Source organism: Carassius carassius, chromosome 14, assembly GCF_963082965.1.
Source record: "Carassius carassius chromosome 14, fCarCar2.1, whole genome shotgun sequence".
Taxonomy (NCBI): Eukaryota; Metazoa; Chordata; class Actinopteri; order Cypriniformes; family Cyprinidae; genus Carassius; species Carassius carassius.
This window is the reverse complement of record NC_081768.1, coordinates 34165996-34181074: the sequence shown is the minus strand read 5'-3', so window position 1 is coordinate 34181074 and position 15079 is coordinate 34165996. Positions and strand designations below refer to the sequence as shown.

The 15079-nt window shown below is 45.4% G+C and overlaps 1 protein-coding gene across 4 annotated transcripts in view; it reads left to right on the top strand.

Moving 5' to 3' along the window:
- The window catches only part of LOC132157539 (NACHT, LRR and PYD domains-containing protein 12-like), a 137974-nt gene that overhangs the window by 34572 nt on the left and 88323 nt on the right, over positions 1–15079 (top strand). For 3 of the 4 annotated variants that reach the window (XM_059566912.1, XM_059566913.1, XM_059566915.1), the window contains 3 exons: positions 1483–1676; positions 1779–1895; positions 1998–2114. In XM_059566912.1, the coding sequence (XP_059422895.1) occupies positions 1525–1676; positions 1779–1895; positions 1998–2114 (386 nt within the window). In that variant the 5' untranslated portion in view covers positions 1483–1524. Of the gene's footprint in view, positions 1–1451; positions 1677–1778; positions 1896–1997; positions 2115–15079 lie in introns of all 4 variants that reach the window. The other variant, XM_059566914.1, reaches the window with a different exon arrangement.

The window sequence follows — 15079 nt, the reverse complement described above, 5'->3', positions numbered from 1 at the left end:
CTTGGGGTAGAGACGGCCGTTTTTGGTTTTGCCTGTTCCGTCAAGGGGACCTGCGAGTAGCCTTTGGTGAGGTCGTAAGTGGATATGAACCGCTTGTCGACGCAAGGCATGGGATAGCAGTCGAACTAGGAGACCTCGTTTAGGCGGCGGAAGTCGTTACAGAAGCGGAGGGTGCCGTCGGGCTTCGGAACCATGATGATGGGGCTGGACCATGGGCTGCGCGATGGTTCGATTACCCCTAACCTCAACATCTCCTGTACTACCTCCTCAATGGCATGTCGCCGAGCCTCTGGGACACATTAGGGCCACTGCCGGACGATGGTTCTCGTGGTGTGCGGACGTCGTGTTCCAAAACGTGGGTCCGCCCAGGCTGGGGGGAGAACACATCTGGAAACTAACTGACCAGGTGCTGCAGCTCCGACTTTTGGGCGGCGGAATGTTGGGGGTCCATATCCATATAAAGTTGATTCTCCCTCCTTCTACCGGGCTCCCGCACATGCACGTAATGGGGCCGACCCTTTCTGTGATTGTATAAGGGCCCTGTCAGGTGGCCAAGAATTTGCAGGCGGCTGTGGGCACCAGCACCAGGACATGGTCTCCTTGCTGGAACTCCCGTGGTTGGGCCGCAAGGTTGTAATGCCGTTGCTGTGCCTGATGTGCATCACTCTGTCAATCCATTCCCTCATCTCACGCACGTGTCCAAAGGTGGTTCGTTGTACACGTTGGTCCGTTGGCACGTTGGACAGGCCTGGCAGAATCTACGGACTTCAGCCTCTAGAAAAGAAATATTGTAGAATGAGTATCAAATTCCAATATTCAAATAAAGATTTTTAAATAAAAATGTTGCTATTTTTAAGTAAAGATTTTTAAATAAAAATATTGCCATATTTTAAAGTTTTTAAAATGTAGTTTAAGTGTCACTAATTGAACAAGTATATGTTCAGTCAATTGTCAGGCTCTTAGATGTCAGAATCTTGTGAAAAATTAGTGGATATGCATATACACAGCCTTTTAAATAAAAGACTAGAATAATCATGGCTGATAGTAAGACGTGCAGATGCAAAATAAAAATAAAAAAAACTGGATGCAAGAGCAGCTGTTACTTCTTGCCCAGCTTGTACATGAAAATATTAAATTAAAGGCAAGTCATTGTGAAATTTTTCTAAAATGTTTATGTTGTGATATGGATTGCCGGCAACAGCTATTTCAGGACAGTTTATGATTTGGTCTCGGTGATTTACAGTAGGAGCCCTCTTGAATTAGGAGCTGATTTAATGTTAAAATGCTTTGAGAAAAACTTTAGGAGCCTTAAAATAAATACTGACCCAACCATTTATTCTTAGAGTTTCTCCTAAATCTGCATGTTAGGAGCTACTTCTTGCCTTAAGATGTTTTGTGAATATGGCCCCAGAACTTAAAGGCAAATGTTTTCTTTTTCAGTTTCTCTAAAGATGAGAGTTGTCATTGTATGTCCAAATGCAGAACTGAACATATTTAAGGAGACAGAAGATTACAGGCCCTACAATGAGTCTCTATGAGGAGAGAGAGGAGGACAATGTTCACTATCAGAACAACAGAGCAGCATCTCCAGAGCCCAGCTGTGTGTCTATGAAAAGTGATCAATCCATGCCACATTCTCCTAACTTCAGCGATAGATCAGTGATCTTTAACCCCAGGTGAGATGATAACCAGTGCAGGAGACAACAGACAGGATTATAAGAATCATAAACATCAGTAAGAAAGATAAATATTGTGAATTACTTGATGTGTTTGTCTAGTGACACAGAGAACAAGAGAGCAGCATCTCCAGAGTCCAGCTATGTGTCTATGAGGAGTGATCAATCCATGCCACATTCTCCTAACTTTAGTGATGGATCAGTGACCTTTAACCCCAGGTGAGATGATAACCAGTGCTGGAGACAAGAGATAGGATTATAAGAATCTCAAACATCAGTAAGAAATAGAAAAAAAAATTAATTACTGATGTGTTTGTCTAGTTACACCGAGAACAAGAGAGCAGCATCTCCAGAGTCCAGCTGTGTGTCTATGAGGAGTGATCAATCCATGCCACATTCTCCTAACTTCAGCGCTGGATCAGTGACCTTTAACCCCAGGTGAGATGAAAATTCTTCCTGCATTTGTACCTGCCCTGTCCCTTGAACAGCGTCCCATCTTGACAAAACCCAACACTTCACCTCCAACGAAAAATGCTCCACAAAGACCCCCCCTGATCTGGTTCCACTTTCAGCTTATAACAAGGGAAATCAAGCCCGTGGACATCCTCCGGCAGAGGATACCTCCATCAAACGTGCTTCTCCCATCCCGGGTAGGCATCCGCACACCCCAGCCATTTCTTCTACTCATATTCCAGCTAAACCACTTTAATCCAGAAAATCAACAATTGTTAATTTAGAAGGCACACTAGTCGCCCCAAACATTAATTTCCCATGAAGACAAACAGAAATTCAGCTCTACTCACCTTTCCTAATACTAGCCAGAAAATATCTGTCGCTCCCTCCACATCTCTGTTCCTAGCGATTTTTCCCTTACATCCCAAAAACATTTATAACAAGGGTGTCAAACTCAATTCTTGAAGGGCCAGAGCCCTGCAAAGTTTTGTTCCAACGCTGCTCCAACACACATACCATGTAGTTTTCAAATAAGCCTGAAGGACTTGATTAGTTAGATCAGGTTTTTAGCAATGCATCATTATTGCAGCACAATTGTATCCCGAAAGTCACAACGTTAGACAAATAGCCTGTCATGACACACTGTGAACATTATCTCAAGGTCCATGCTTTCCTTAATTTGAATTTGAATTTGAATTGAGATCAACTGCTATAAATATCAATGTGATTTACTATCGTTACTAAAATGTTTTGTGAAGTTATAATCCAAAACGTTGCACAAAGCTCACTGTGTATAATGTTTACATTGTGTATGTAGCATTTTTTTTTCAAAACGTTTATATAGTTTAATCTATAACTAAAACAAATACATTTTTATTACTTCTGCTAGTTGAGATCTTCTTAACAATATATAACAAGACTATCCGTTACGTATTATGTTTTTTCATATCTCTTTCATGTGGAATTACATTTTTAATTTAATTTAATTTTAAAGTGGTAATTTCTTTTTTCATGCCATGAAAATGGAGCACTTCTAATATTTCAGAAAATTTTAAAACCTTAGTTTGAAGTTAATGTTTCAGGGTACATATGTAACCATGGATCCCTGAAAAGGGAATGAGACATTGCATCCTCTAGGGGTCGTTATGGGGAACGCCTCAACATGACCCGTGTCGGAAGAATATATTCAAAACAACAACAGTATGTTGGCTGGTGACCACAGTATAAAGAGGCGCTGGGAGAATATGTCATCCGCTTCTTTGTCTGAAGCTTGCATTCGAAGCATGGCAAGGAAACTAGAGGTCGCAGTGTCTTATTCCCTTCTCAGGGAACCATGATTACGTACATAACCTAAGTCATTCCCTTTCGTGGGAACTTAGAACTGCATCCTCTAGAGGTCACTATGGGGAACGGTATACCCATGCCACCATGCTGAGGGGAGTGCATGCCAAACACAAAGGCAAGCACTAAGAACTAACTCTACCAAAGCTTAAGGGAGTTGTCCCTGGGACGATTTGACGGCTGTCAGTGACATTATCCCCTATGGCGAAAGACCCGAGCTACATACCCCAGAAACTTACCTGATAGGGCCAGGCCTCCTGGGCCCAGGGTAAAGCTCAAAGTCTTGGAATCAGAAGAAGAGATTCATTTAAAGGGATATGAGAAAGCGTCTAGGATAGTAACTAGGTTTTAGCCTTTCAACCAGGGGCTACCGCTTGCTCTGCATGAGCTCATTGAAGGACCTGTCTCAACAGACACTTAGTAGCAACACCCTGTTCAAGTAGGTATCACTGGGGATACATAGGTATGGTGGTGCCCAAGGTGACCTGACAAACTCAAAGAAAGGACACAAAGCCGCAGCACATAACCCCTACCATTTTAGAAAGAATGCAAAATGCTTGATGTGCATCCTTACCACAGTGTGGATTTTAAGAAGTGCACAGAAACTTAATGTGTGCACTTACCATAACATGGATTTAAAATATACTGTTGCTAAAGGGTCACAGAGACTGTTTACTAGACAGGCCTAGAGACCCTACGTGACCGTGGCACTCTGAGGGAGCAGTCCATAGCATGCATAGGGCACACATAGATGGAAATGGTGCATCCCATAGAACAATACTTCATATGAGGAGTCACCAACTCATCATTATGGTCACAAGCCTGGTCTGGCTAACAGTAAGTTACCTAGCTGAGGGAGCATAGCACCCAGCTCTCAGCCAAGAGGTGGAGGCAGATGCTTGACATACAGCATGTTTGTAGAAATCTTGAGGGGTAAGCGTTCTGTAAAGCATTTGTCAAATTAAGGTTTTGAAGGCAGCTGAGCATGCCTTCACCTCCCTAAACTTCTCGTCTTGATGGAGGTACCAAAAAGTTCAAAAGGCAAAACCGATGCATCGAGGAGAAAGACCTTCTCTTCCTTCCTGATATCTGCCAGGTTCACCCACAAATGTCTCTCCATTACCTCCATGGTCGCCATAGATCTGCCTTGGCAGTGGCGACCTGCTTAGTAGCACGGAGAGCAAGATCCGTGATGCAGCACAACATCGTTTGCAACGAAGCGACAGCCTGACCTGCTGCTGCGTATGCCCTGCCATTTAATCAAGATGTAACCTTAAGGGGCTTAGATGGCAAGGAGGTAGCCTTAAGAGAGGATGTCTCACCCACAGACCGTCTCTTCTAAAGTGGGGATCCTCTCATGGCCGTTTTCATGCATCCTCTAAATGTTGGCTTAACTCGTATGCTGAAACATACAGTCGTGGCCAAAAGTTTTGAGAATTACATAAATATTAGTTTTCAAAAAGTTTGCTGCTAAACTGCTTTTAGATCTTTGTTTCAGTTGTTTCTGTGATGTACTGAAATATAATTACAAACACTTCATACGTTTCAAAGGCTTTTATCGACAATTACATGACATTTATGCAAAGAGTCAGTATTTGCAGTGTTGGCCCTTCTTTTTCAGGACCTCTGCAATTTGACTGGGAATGCTCTCAATCAACTTCTGGGCCAAATCCTGACTGATAGCAACCCATTCTTTCATAATCACTTCTTGGAGTTTGTCAGAATTAGTGGGTTTTTGTTTGTCCACCTGCCTCTTGAGGATTGACCACAAGTTCTCAATGGGATCACGATCTGAGGAGTTTCCAGGCCATTGACCCAAAATTTCAACATTCTGGTACCCGAGCCACTTAGTTATCACTTTTGCCTTATGGCACGGTGCTCCATCATGCTGGAAAATGCATTGTTCTTCACCAAACTGTTGTTGGATTGTTGGAATTCCTGAGCTAGCTCTGCACTGGTGGCACTCCGATCTCGCAGCTGAATCCTCTTTAGGAGACGGTTCTGGTGCTTGGTGGACTTTCTTGGATGCCCTGAAGCCTTCTTTACAAGAATTGAACCTCTTTCCTTGAAGTTCTTGATGATCCTTTTTAACATGTCAAGTCTGCCATTCTAACCCAATCAGCCTGACATAATGATCTCCAGCCTTGTGCTCGTCAACATTCTCACCTGAGTTAACAAGACGATTATGGAAATGATCTCAGCAGGTCCTTTAATGACAGCAATGAAATGCAGTGGAAAGGTTTTTTTGGGATTAAGTTAATTTTCATGGCAATGAAGGACTATGCAACTCATCTGATCACTCTTCATAACATTCTGGAGTATATGCAAATTGCTATTATAAAAAGTTAAGCAGCAACTTTTCCAATTTCCAATATTTATGTAATTCTCAAAACTTTTGGCCACGACTGTAGATGTGAGAGGAAAATGGCCTCTTCCATTCCTTCTCGAACTCTGTATGAAAATCAGGAAGAAAAGGAAGCTGAGCTGGGGAGCTATGGTCAGAAAGATAACACTCATTGAGGCAACCCTGTGGCGCCACCTTCCTGGCCGTCTTCCAAGGCAAGTCAAGCCTCGTCGTAGCACTTTCCATAATCACTTTTCCTACTTTCCAATAGCTCCTCATATGCAGGGCAGGAGGATTGAGAGGGCTCAATCTCGACTTCTTCACCCCCCTCAGACATCTCCTGCTATTCCTGGAAAGAACCCAGCAGAGCACCACCTGCTGGATCAGATGATGTCAGAGAAATGCATCAACATCATCATCGAGAAGCTCACCCTTGTCCGTGGCAAATGAGCGTGAGAGGGAAAGCCTCTCTTTAAACTTATCAGCCAGATTTGCCTGCGATACCAAGCTCATTCTCCTCCATGCACAAGCATCGGTGGGCCTTGAACATGGGTGTCATGCACTCATTATTTTTGAAGGGACACGAGTGGGGGGTGAGGGGGATGTTATCATGTGACACACAGCAGCCACAACAGCATATTGGCAAATTATTATCAAAAATAAAATTATCAAAGTAGCCTAATAATGTAATCTATTAACCATGCATAAAATCTGTCTGTTAACTTAAGTAATAGATATGGGTGTCGTGCCATAACATATTTTTAATATGACTGACTTTATATTAAATGTGAATTTAACATTGATAGTTAATGTGATATAAAAATGATGTAAGTTTGGCTACGAATCTTTCATTGCACAGAAAGAGAGCAAATAACATTTACATTACCAAAGAACATTTCACACTCTAATTCGTACACACATCTGCACTTTGTTGTTTCCGACAAGTGAATTCACCAGAAAGAGGAATTCAGTCAGTGAGCGAGTAAAGGAAGCACCAGCATTTTAGTGATGACTCATCGGAACACCTTTGATTGGCCATTGCATTTATAAGCTCAACAGAATCTTGTGTGATTTGGTTATAATGCACAGTGCTGTACAAATGAGTCTGTCTCTGGCTCAGCGCCAGCCAGCGAATGCAGATCTGTGCAAATCCAGTGTGATTGTATCAAATATAGAAAATATTAATCCGCTATTTTTAGTCTTTTGAAAGCTGCATTCAAAATCCACTTGGCTCAAAAATCTGGATGGGCATGAAGCCTGTGGTTCTGAACCATGGGGAGCCGATGGCTGCCCCATCTTCTTCATAAAGAGAGACAGACGAGAGTGGAAAAAATGCTCACTGTGGTCACAGTTTGCCCCTTTGAGGACATTGTGTGTGTGCTCTTTGCCTAAACAAACAATGCAAGATCATGTGTGTGTAGCGTCTGGACCAATCAGCCACACCATTTTAATAAACATACTAGGTGCCAGGATTTCTGCGAATGACTCCAGACCCCTGGTTACCATGACAACCAAGACACCTCAGCAAGACTTTTGCGACCTGAAAGTATGTGGAGAGGATCTTCCTCCTGCTGAGTTCTCTCTGAAACATACTGCTATAAAAATAGACTCCTCTCTAATTAATTAATAGAAAAAACTTTCTTTGAATAAACACATATATTTCAGGTCATTCTGTATGTTGTTCATGTTCTTGTATATTGTATTTTTGTCTTGTATCCTGTTTTATGCATGCTTATGATATGAACCACACTTTCATGTAATCTTACCATGTTTAGTATCTATGAATTCATCTTCTGATGATCTAAACGGGAGTGTTATATTAAAGGGGTTTCGCGAAATACCTCTATTAATAATTACCGTGATATTCAAAGCAACAGTTATCGATATCATGTTAATTTATTGTGTGACGATATACCGCTATGTTTAAAATGAAGAGTTCTCTTATGATAACACCACATGTAAATACTCCCAGGTGGCAGTAATGTGCCTTAACACTGACACATGTCATACAAGAAGAAGACGCAGCGCTTGCAGCAGAGTATGTTACCATTATTTTACTAGTCATTGAATAGGAAACATCATATAAACCTATCAACAGCAGTTTTCTGTGTAAAGGGTGATTATTTTGATGAGTACCACGTTTTCTTTACTCGTCTCGTTTTTGTATTTGCAGCATTTGTTTGTATTTTTGTTAGACTAGTTTGTGTTAGTGTTAATAAAAATCTTGTGCACAAATTACGAGTTACCGATTCTACCTTACAAATCAAGGTCATTTTACGATTCTGATTTGCTCTAATACATTAATACTGTATGAAAATATTTTCTGTGGCCACGGAAACATCCCTTCTTAGAGTTAACATGAAATTGCACTAAGGGTTCGCCGGACGAACATATTAGTTGATGGCAAATTAATTCTGCTACAGTTCCACTACCTACTGGCAGCTCATATAAATAATTCTAATTAATCATAATTACAAATCACATATTACATAATTACATAAATCACAATACATTTCCCCTTTGAGCTTAATTTACTACTTGTCATCAGTTGTGAAATAGCGAGGACATGGATCCACACACTTCTTAAATGTCTTAATAGTGCTCGCCATGACAAGGGAAGAAAAGATAGTTTTTACCACCGGAATGAACGGTTCAAACAAAAGAGTTACTTGAACATGAAGAAGAGGATGTTTTGTTCTTCCATCGCTTCTTTATGCTGTAGACGCACTGGTAGTGATGTCATAGGATGTCGCTGGCCAACGCATTGTTATTGTTTTGAATGTATGCTTCAGATAAGGGTCATGTCTAGGCATTCCCTATAGCGACTCCTAAAGGACACAGTTTGAAGTTCCCTTGAAAGTGAACAGACATTCCTTGTCCAAGACTGATGTGAAAGATTCCTACTTTCAGTGTTTCCTACTGGGGTCTTGCTTTGCTTCTCCCAAAGCACATCCATCTTCGCACCTTTTCATTTTTCTCCTTCCTCCTTCTTAGTTGCCTCTGAAATGGCTCCTATCTTGAGGCTGCCTCTATAAACGAGCACAACTTTGCATACCGCTTCTCTTTTCTTCTTCTTTTCTTGAGGTTGCCTCCGCAAAGGTGCCTGCCTCTTTTCACCACATCTGCTGAACTGCTATTTTACACCCACTTTACAGCCACTCACATAGCAATCCTAACCCACAACGTTGCCATTGAACCTCTGCCTGTCTCTAGGCGTTTTCACACCTGGTCATTTTATGGTGACTAAACACTTTTAACTAGATTTGGCCCAAATGTAAGCACCCTAAAACATTGCAGACCTTTCTAAAGAGCCAAGACTATATCTGGAGGAGGTCTAAGGAGGCTTCTAGGCCCGGCCAGTGGAATCGGTCGCGGAGGCGCTGGATCGTGTTCTGGGCCCCCAGGTGGCCTGCCATCGGGTGTGCATGGGCTATTTCGATCAATGTCCCCGTCTTGCAGCGCGGGACGACTAGCAGGGTTTTCCTCCCCCCTCTGCTGGGCGACACAGTAAAGCAGGCCATTGTTCACTATAAAGTGTGGTGTTGGGTGGGGTGCTGGCTGAAGCTCTTCCTTCCGCAACCCTCACCTGAGCCCAACAGTGTTTGAGGCGGTCGTCCTCGTGCTGCTCCTTGGAGAAACCCCCGTCCCCAGTCACCTGCTGGAACAGATCAAAATACAGGTTATGAGATGGACGGGGTGGCTCACCATCCTTGGGGCTCTCGGAGGCCAGCAGGAGGACATCGTCGGGTTTTCCTGACGGGCTTCCGGGTTGGGCAGTTCCTGGCGTGGCTGGCGGGCTGAGTGACTGCGGCGAGGAGGCGGTCAAACCCTGGCCTGCTCTCCGGTTGCTGGGTGCCCTCCAGCATGTGCCGCTCCTGGGCCACCCTTCGGGAAAATGGCGGCACTTTCTCCCTTACCTCCTGGTGTTGGGTGGCCTCCGCCAGCTCTATGGCCTTGACCAGTTTGTCCACGTTAGCGGAGTTCGCGGGGCAGTGGGGAGACGGAGCACGGCCAGCTCACGTTCAGTTTCTCCTTGCCGGGAGGCCATGTGCTCCATAATTTGCTGCTGGCGGATGCTCACCTCGGTGAGGTGCTTCAACAGCTCTTCCATCGTCGGGGGAGGAGCGCCACCTGGGGAACCAGAGAAGATGCGTGAGACAAGGAGCGTGGAGGAAAAAACAAAAACAAACCAAACCAGTCCAACAGTAGAAACACCATGTGGGGAGGGGTCGTCAGTGTCTTCTTCACTGTCCTGCCTGCATTCTCAACCAGTGTGGCGGGGTGAAGAAGGACACGACTCGAGGATGAAGGTAAATTCCCCGAAGGGTGGATTTTATTAAAGGAGGGGTGGTGAAATGGTGTTGCTGTGAGGCGGCTTGGTCCGTGCTCTCCCATGGACATTGGGGCTGGCGGTCACACGCTGCTCTCTGTAGGCACAACGAAAGAAAGGGTTAGCTGAGTCTTGCGGAGACATCTCTCACCTGTGTTCACTTGCTGGGTTTAAGTAACCAGAGCTTGATGGGGCGCAGGTGTGGCCGCTCAGCCCTTGACGAGCAGGTGCAGGTGTGCCTGCTCGGTTTCCAGGCTGACGCTGACGAGAGCTCGGGACACGTGTCACATATATATACAGTACAGACCAAAAGTTTGGACACTTGTTTGCCCTTTTGCCTTCTGTCTGGGGTCCAGCTCACCCCTAAACCATCTCGATTGGGTTCAGGTCCGGTGACTGTGGAGGCCAGGTCATCTGGCGCAGCACCCCATCACTCTCCTTCTTGGTCAAACAGCTCTTGATGCCTTCAGTGTGACTCTACAATTTTCATAGTCATGAAAATAAAGAAAACTCTTTGAATAAGAAGGTGTGTCCAAACTTTTGGTCTGTACTGTATATATATATATATATATATATTTATATATATATATATATATATATACATCCATGAAATTTAATTTAGTTGGGCATCAGAAGCTTCTGTTCAAATTGGTTATCCACCAGTGCTACGACATCGTCCACAGTGTGTAAAGCATTTTCTTTCACATGTTTCCAAATATAGTCTGCTTGGTTCAGGCTAAGTAAATGTGCTAATTCAACTAATAAATGCCATAACAGCGTCTGTGCCACACATAAGCCAGGTACTGCAATGCTACAAACATTGGCTTGTGAAAAAAGGATACTTTAAACAATCTATATCATGAGTACTTGATATTTTATCAATTACATTACTGCATTTCTTTACGTCATTACTCCGTTCCACAGCAACCTTTATGATTAAACCATGTTACTTAACTTCCGCAGCAGAGATTTCTCTCTCCACTTTCATATCCACCACCCTGTGGCTGAAAGAATGGGTCTCCAATCCCATTCTAAAGGCATTACGTCCAAAAGTAGCAGAAGTAGGAGGGGTACTAAATTTAAACGATGTTTTTATTAACAAGATTCGGGAGGAGCACGTCAGATACTTAGCCTAATCAACACAGGTGGACCATAATCAAGTAATCAATCCCATAGTATAAATATCGCTGACTTGCCTCTATCCATTGACGGTTTATCAGCATTTTGGTCCGCACGTATAGCACCATGTCCCAAAACCGAGATTCCTCCTCCGAAGACCCATCTAGCTCTTCTCCGGCCCCATCACTGCAGCCAGCCGGCTCCAAGGCCACCCCTTCCCGGCGTGGCAACCAAATCGAGCCCCAGGCTCCAACCCGCGGGCGCGGTATGACGCGAGCAGCCACTCGCCTCCCAAGACGCCTAGGCCTACCTTCGCCGCCTCCGGCGAGAACTGCGGCTGACTCTCCCGCGTCCTCCTACCGCTCGGCCAGGCCTACGATTCCGCCAATCGAGAAATGGATGGTGTCGAGTCTGAGGCAGACCCTGTCCAAAACCGATGTCATACTTTCAAGCAAGTTGAATAAGTCCGAACTTTACGACTTGTACGCAAACTTTCTAAATAATAACATTTCTCCTCAGTCAACCCCAATCCCAAAGAAAGGAAAAAAGAAAGGACTACCTTGAAATACGTCTCAAAGCACCCCACCATCCTCCGCCGCAAGGCCTAGCTCCCAGCGGCTATCAAGCCGCAGCAACAGGCCTTCAGCAAGCCTGGGCCGTGCCCCGATTCCGACCGCCGGGGTGCCCGCTATGTCGGCTGGAGCCCAGCCTCCCACCGTGGCTTCCATCCCAACAGCACAGGGGGCTGTAGCTCAAGGAGGCTCCTGGCCGCCTCCTCCACCCATCTCAGCCCTATCGCATGGAACTTTTAATACAGACCCAGCAGCCCAGGCAAGCGGTTGGCCGAACAGTTTGCCAAATACAGCGCTGCCTCCCGCTTCTTCCAGCTTTGGGCCCGAGGCTCAAGCTAGCGCTTGGTCGAACTTGCTGTCACATACTGCCCCACCTCCCGCTCCTCCGAGCTCTGAGCCCGCGGCTCATGCTAACGTCTGGCCAAACTGGCCGCCTAACACAGCCCCGCCTCTCGCTCATCCCAGCTTCGGGCCCGCGGCCCAAGCAAACGCCTGGCCATACTGGCCGCCAAACACAGCCCCGCCACCTGCTCCTTTCAACTCCGGGCCCGCGGCTCAAGCAAGCGCTTGGCCGCAATCGCTGCCAAACACAGCCCCGCCCCCAGTTGCTGCCACCACCCTCCTCCAAGCGAAATCCCCCTATTCACTCTTCACGGCTAAACCAATGCCTGCCCCATCAAATGCCATCGCCCTTGAACCTCCCCAAGTGACTCACAGCATCCAAGCACAGATATTAGCAGGTGCGGACGTAGATCTCTTGTCTCTTCTTTCCCTCCTGCCCACTACCGATTCAAACCGCCAAATAGACTGCAGGGATTTCTCAGTCACGTTAAAATATCCAAATCCCCTTTCATCTCGATTCCTTTCCTTCTCTGAATTCACCTTCGCATTCAACCGTTTCACCGAGATAATCTGTTCAGCCTTCCCCCACAGGCGACGCGAACTCAACGACTATTTGTCTATAATAGCCGAGCTCGCGTTGTCCTATGGAGGGGGGCACTTTTACACATACCACAAGCTTTTTTCCGCTGAGTGCGCTATCCGAATCGCTCATTGGAACCAGTGCCCTCATTGGGGAGCCCTCGACTCAGATTTGCACAGCCGCGTATTTCTAGGCTGTAGGAGCATTTCTTGCGCAAACTGCAGGTCAGTGGCTCACTCCACCATAACCTGCCCACAAATAAATCCGGATGCACCACAACACTCTGATACTCCCCCAGCAAAATCCACCAGCTACGTCCCAAGATCAACGACTTCAGCAAACTCACGTCTAGCCCAACCAGAAGCAGAAAGCATGCAGCTATGCAACGCTTTCAACAGCGGGAGATGCACCAGACAGCACTGCCGCTACCTACACTCCTGCAAGTTTTGTGGCAGTGCTCATGCATGCATAGTTTGCCCTGTGTTTAAAGAAAAGTTTAAAAAAATCTAAAAATTACCTATCGACTCCTGTGAATATCTTTCGCATAACCATCGAACTAGCACACTATCCCGACAAAGAATTTACAAATTATCTCCTGTCTGGCCTCAGACACAGTTTTAACCCTGGCGTCGTATGCGAGCTTTCCCAAAACACAGTCTGCCATAATCTCCAATCTGCCCTCGCAGAGCCCGACATAGTAGTTAACCTTATCAAAAAAGAAGTCAAGTCAGGCTTCATGATCGGGCCCTTCAATAAACCCCCCTTAAAAACGTTCAGAGTCAGCCCAATCGGAGTGGCTACTAGAAAATTTTCAGGTAAGAAACGCTTAATAGTAGACCTGTCATCTCCACATAAATCCACAGTCCCGAGCATCAATAGTTTGATACCTCTCGACGAATTTTCACTCAAATACCAAGACATAGATCAGGCAGTCGAACTGATTAAAATCAAGGGCCGAGGAGCCTGGCTTGAAAAAATAGACATCACTTGTGCTTTCAAAGTGATGCCTATCCATCCGGACTTTTGGCACCTGTTCGGGATCCGATGGCTCGAGAAATACTATTTAGCCGTCCGGTTAACCTTCGGATGCAAAAGCAGCCTCAAAATTTTCGATATGCTATCCGAAGCCGTTTGCTGGATCCTTTCCAACAATTATGCAATCCCATATATCATCCATCTTTTAGATTACTTTCTGGTCATTTCACCTCCCAAGACAATCCCAGCCGCCCATATCCTCACTGTCCCAAAACTTTTTTCCGAGCTCGGGATTCCCATCGCTCAGGAAAAAAACCATGGGTCCCGCCACATCCATAGAGTTCCTCGGCATCAACCTCGACTCGGCTAAATTTCAGCTCTCCCTGCCAAAGGAGAAGATCGATAGAATAATCCTTGTCTCCTCCACCCTCCTCGACAGCCCATGCTGTTCTAAACGCGTACTTCTTTCTCTGTTTGGGCACTTAAATTTCGCTATGTGCATAATTCCCCAAGGACGCCCTTTCATCGCGCATCTCCTAACACTCGCATCTTCGAGGACCTCATCCCCCTATCCCTCGCATGCCACGACGAACTTAATTTATGGATCCTGTTCCTTAGACAATGGAACGGGCTTTCCATTATAGCATACCAAAGCTATATCAGAACAAACCAGTTTCACATAAAGAAAGCCCAACAAACCCTCATCGGCCACCAAAATATATAAATAAAAAAATCTTCCAGCCAGCAACACATTTTCCCTCTGATGGCCGGAGAGAATACCCAAAAAAAAAAAAAAAAAAAAAAAAAATATTAAATAAATGAATACCCCCGATGCCGGCCACAGCCTCCCGGCCAGATAACCTTACCTTTTCTATCCTATGGCCGGCGAGGCTTCTCTCTTCGATGCCAGGAGCTCAAGCTCCCATCGGATGCTGACGAGAGCCTCCCGGCCAGACAACCTCACCTTTTCCATTCTGCGGCCAACAAGGCTTACCCGTTCGATGCCAGGAGCTCACACTCCCTTCGGACGTAGGCGAAAGCCCCCGGCTACCTGTTTTGCCATTCTGTCAACAGAGAAGGACAGCAGCTTGTGAGTGTTTTGTGTCGTTTTCTCATTAGACTACTGTGTGATCGTCATTGCTAGGAAAGTTTTTTGTTTAAATTGTGTGTGTCTTACCCTGGTAAATACGTGCTGAAAGTGGCGCTTGGATTTTGCGTTTGCCCAGTTTCGATCTGCTAAATAGTGAGGCGTGGCCAGCTGAGTTCAATCACAGGTAATAAGGCAAATACAAAAGCGTTAGGTTTCACCGCGGCAGCGGTCGTGGCAGCCCTCGTGTGAGCCCTCGT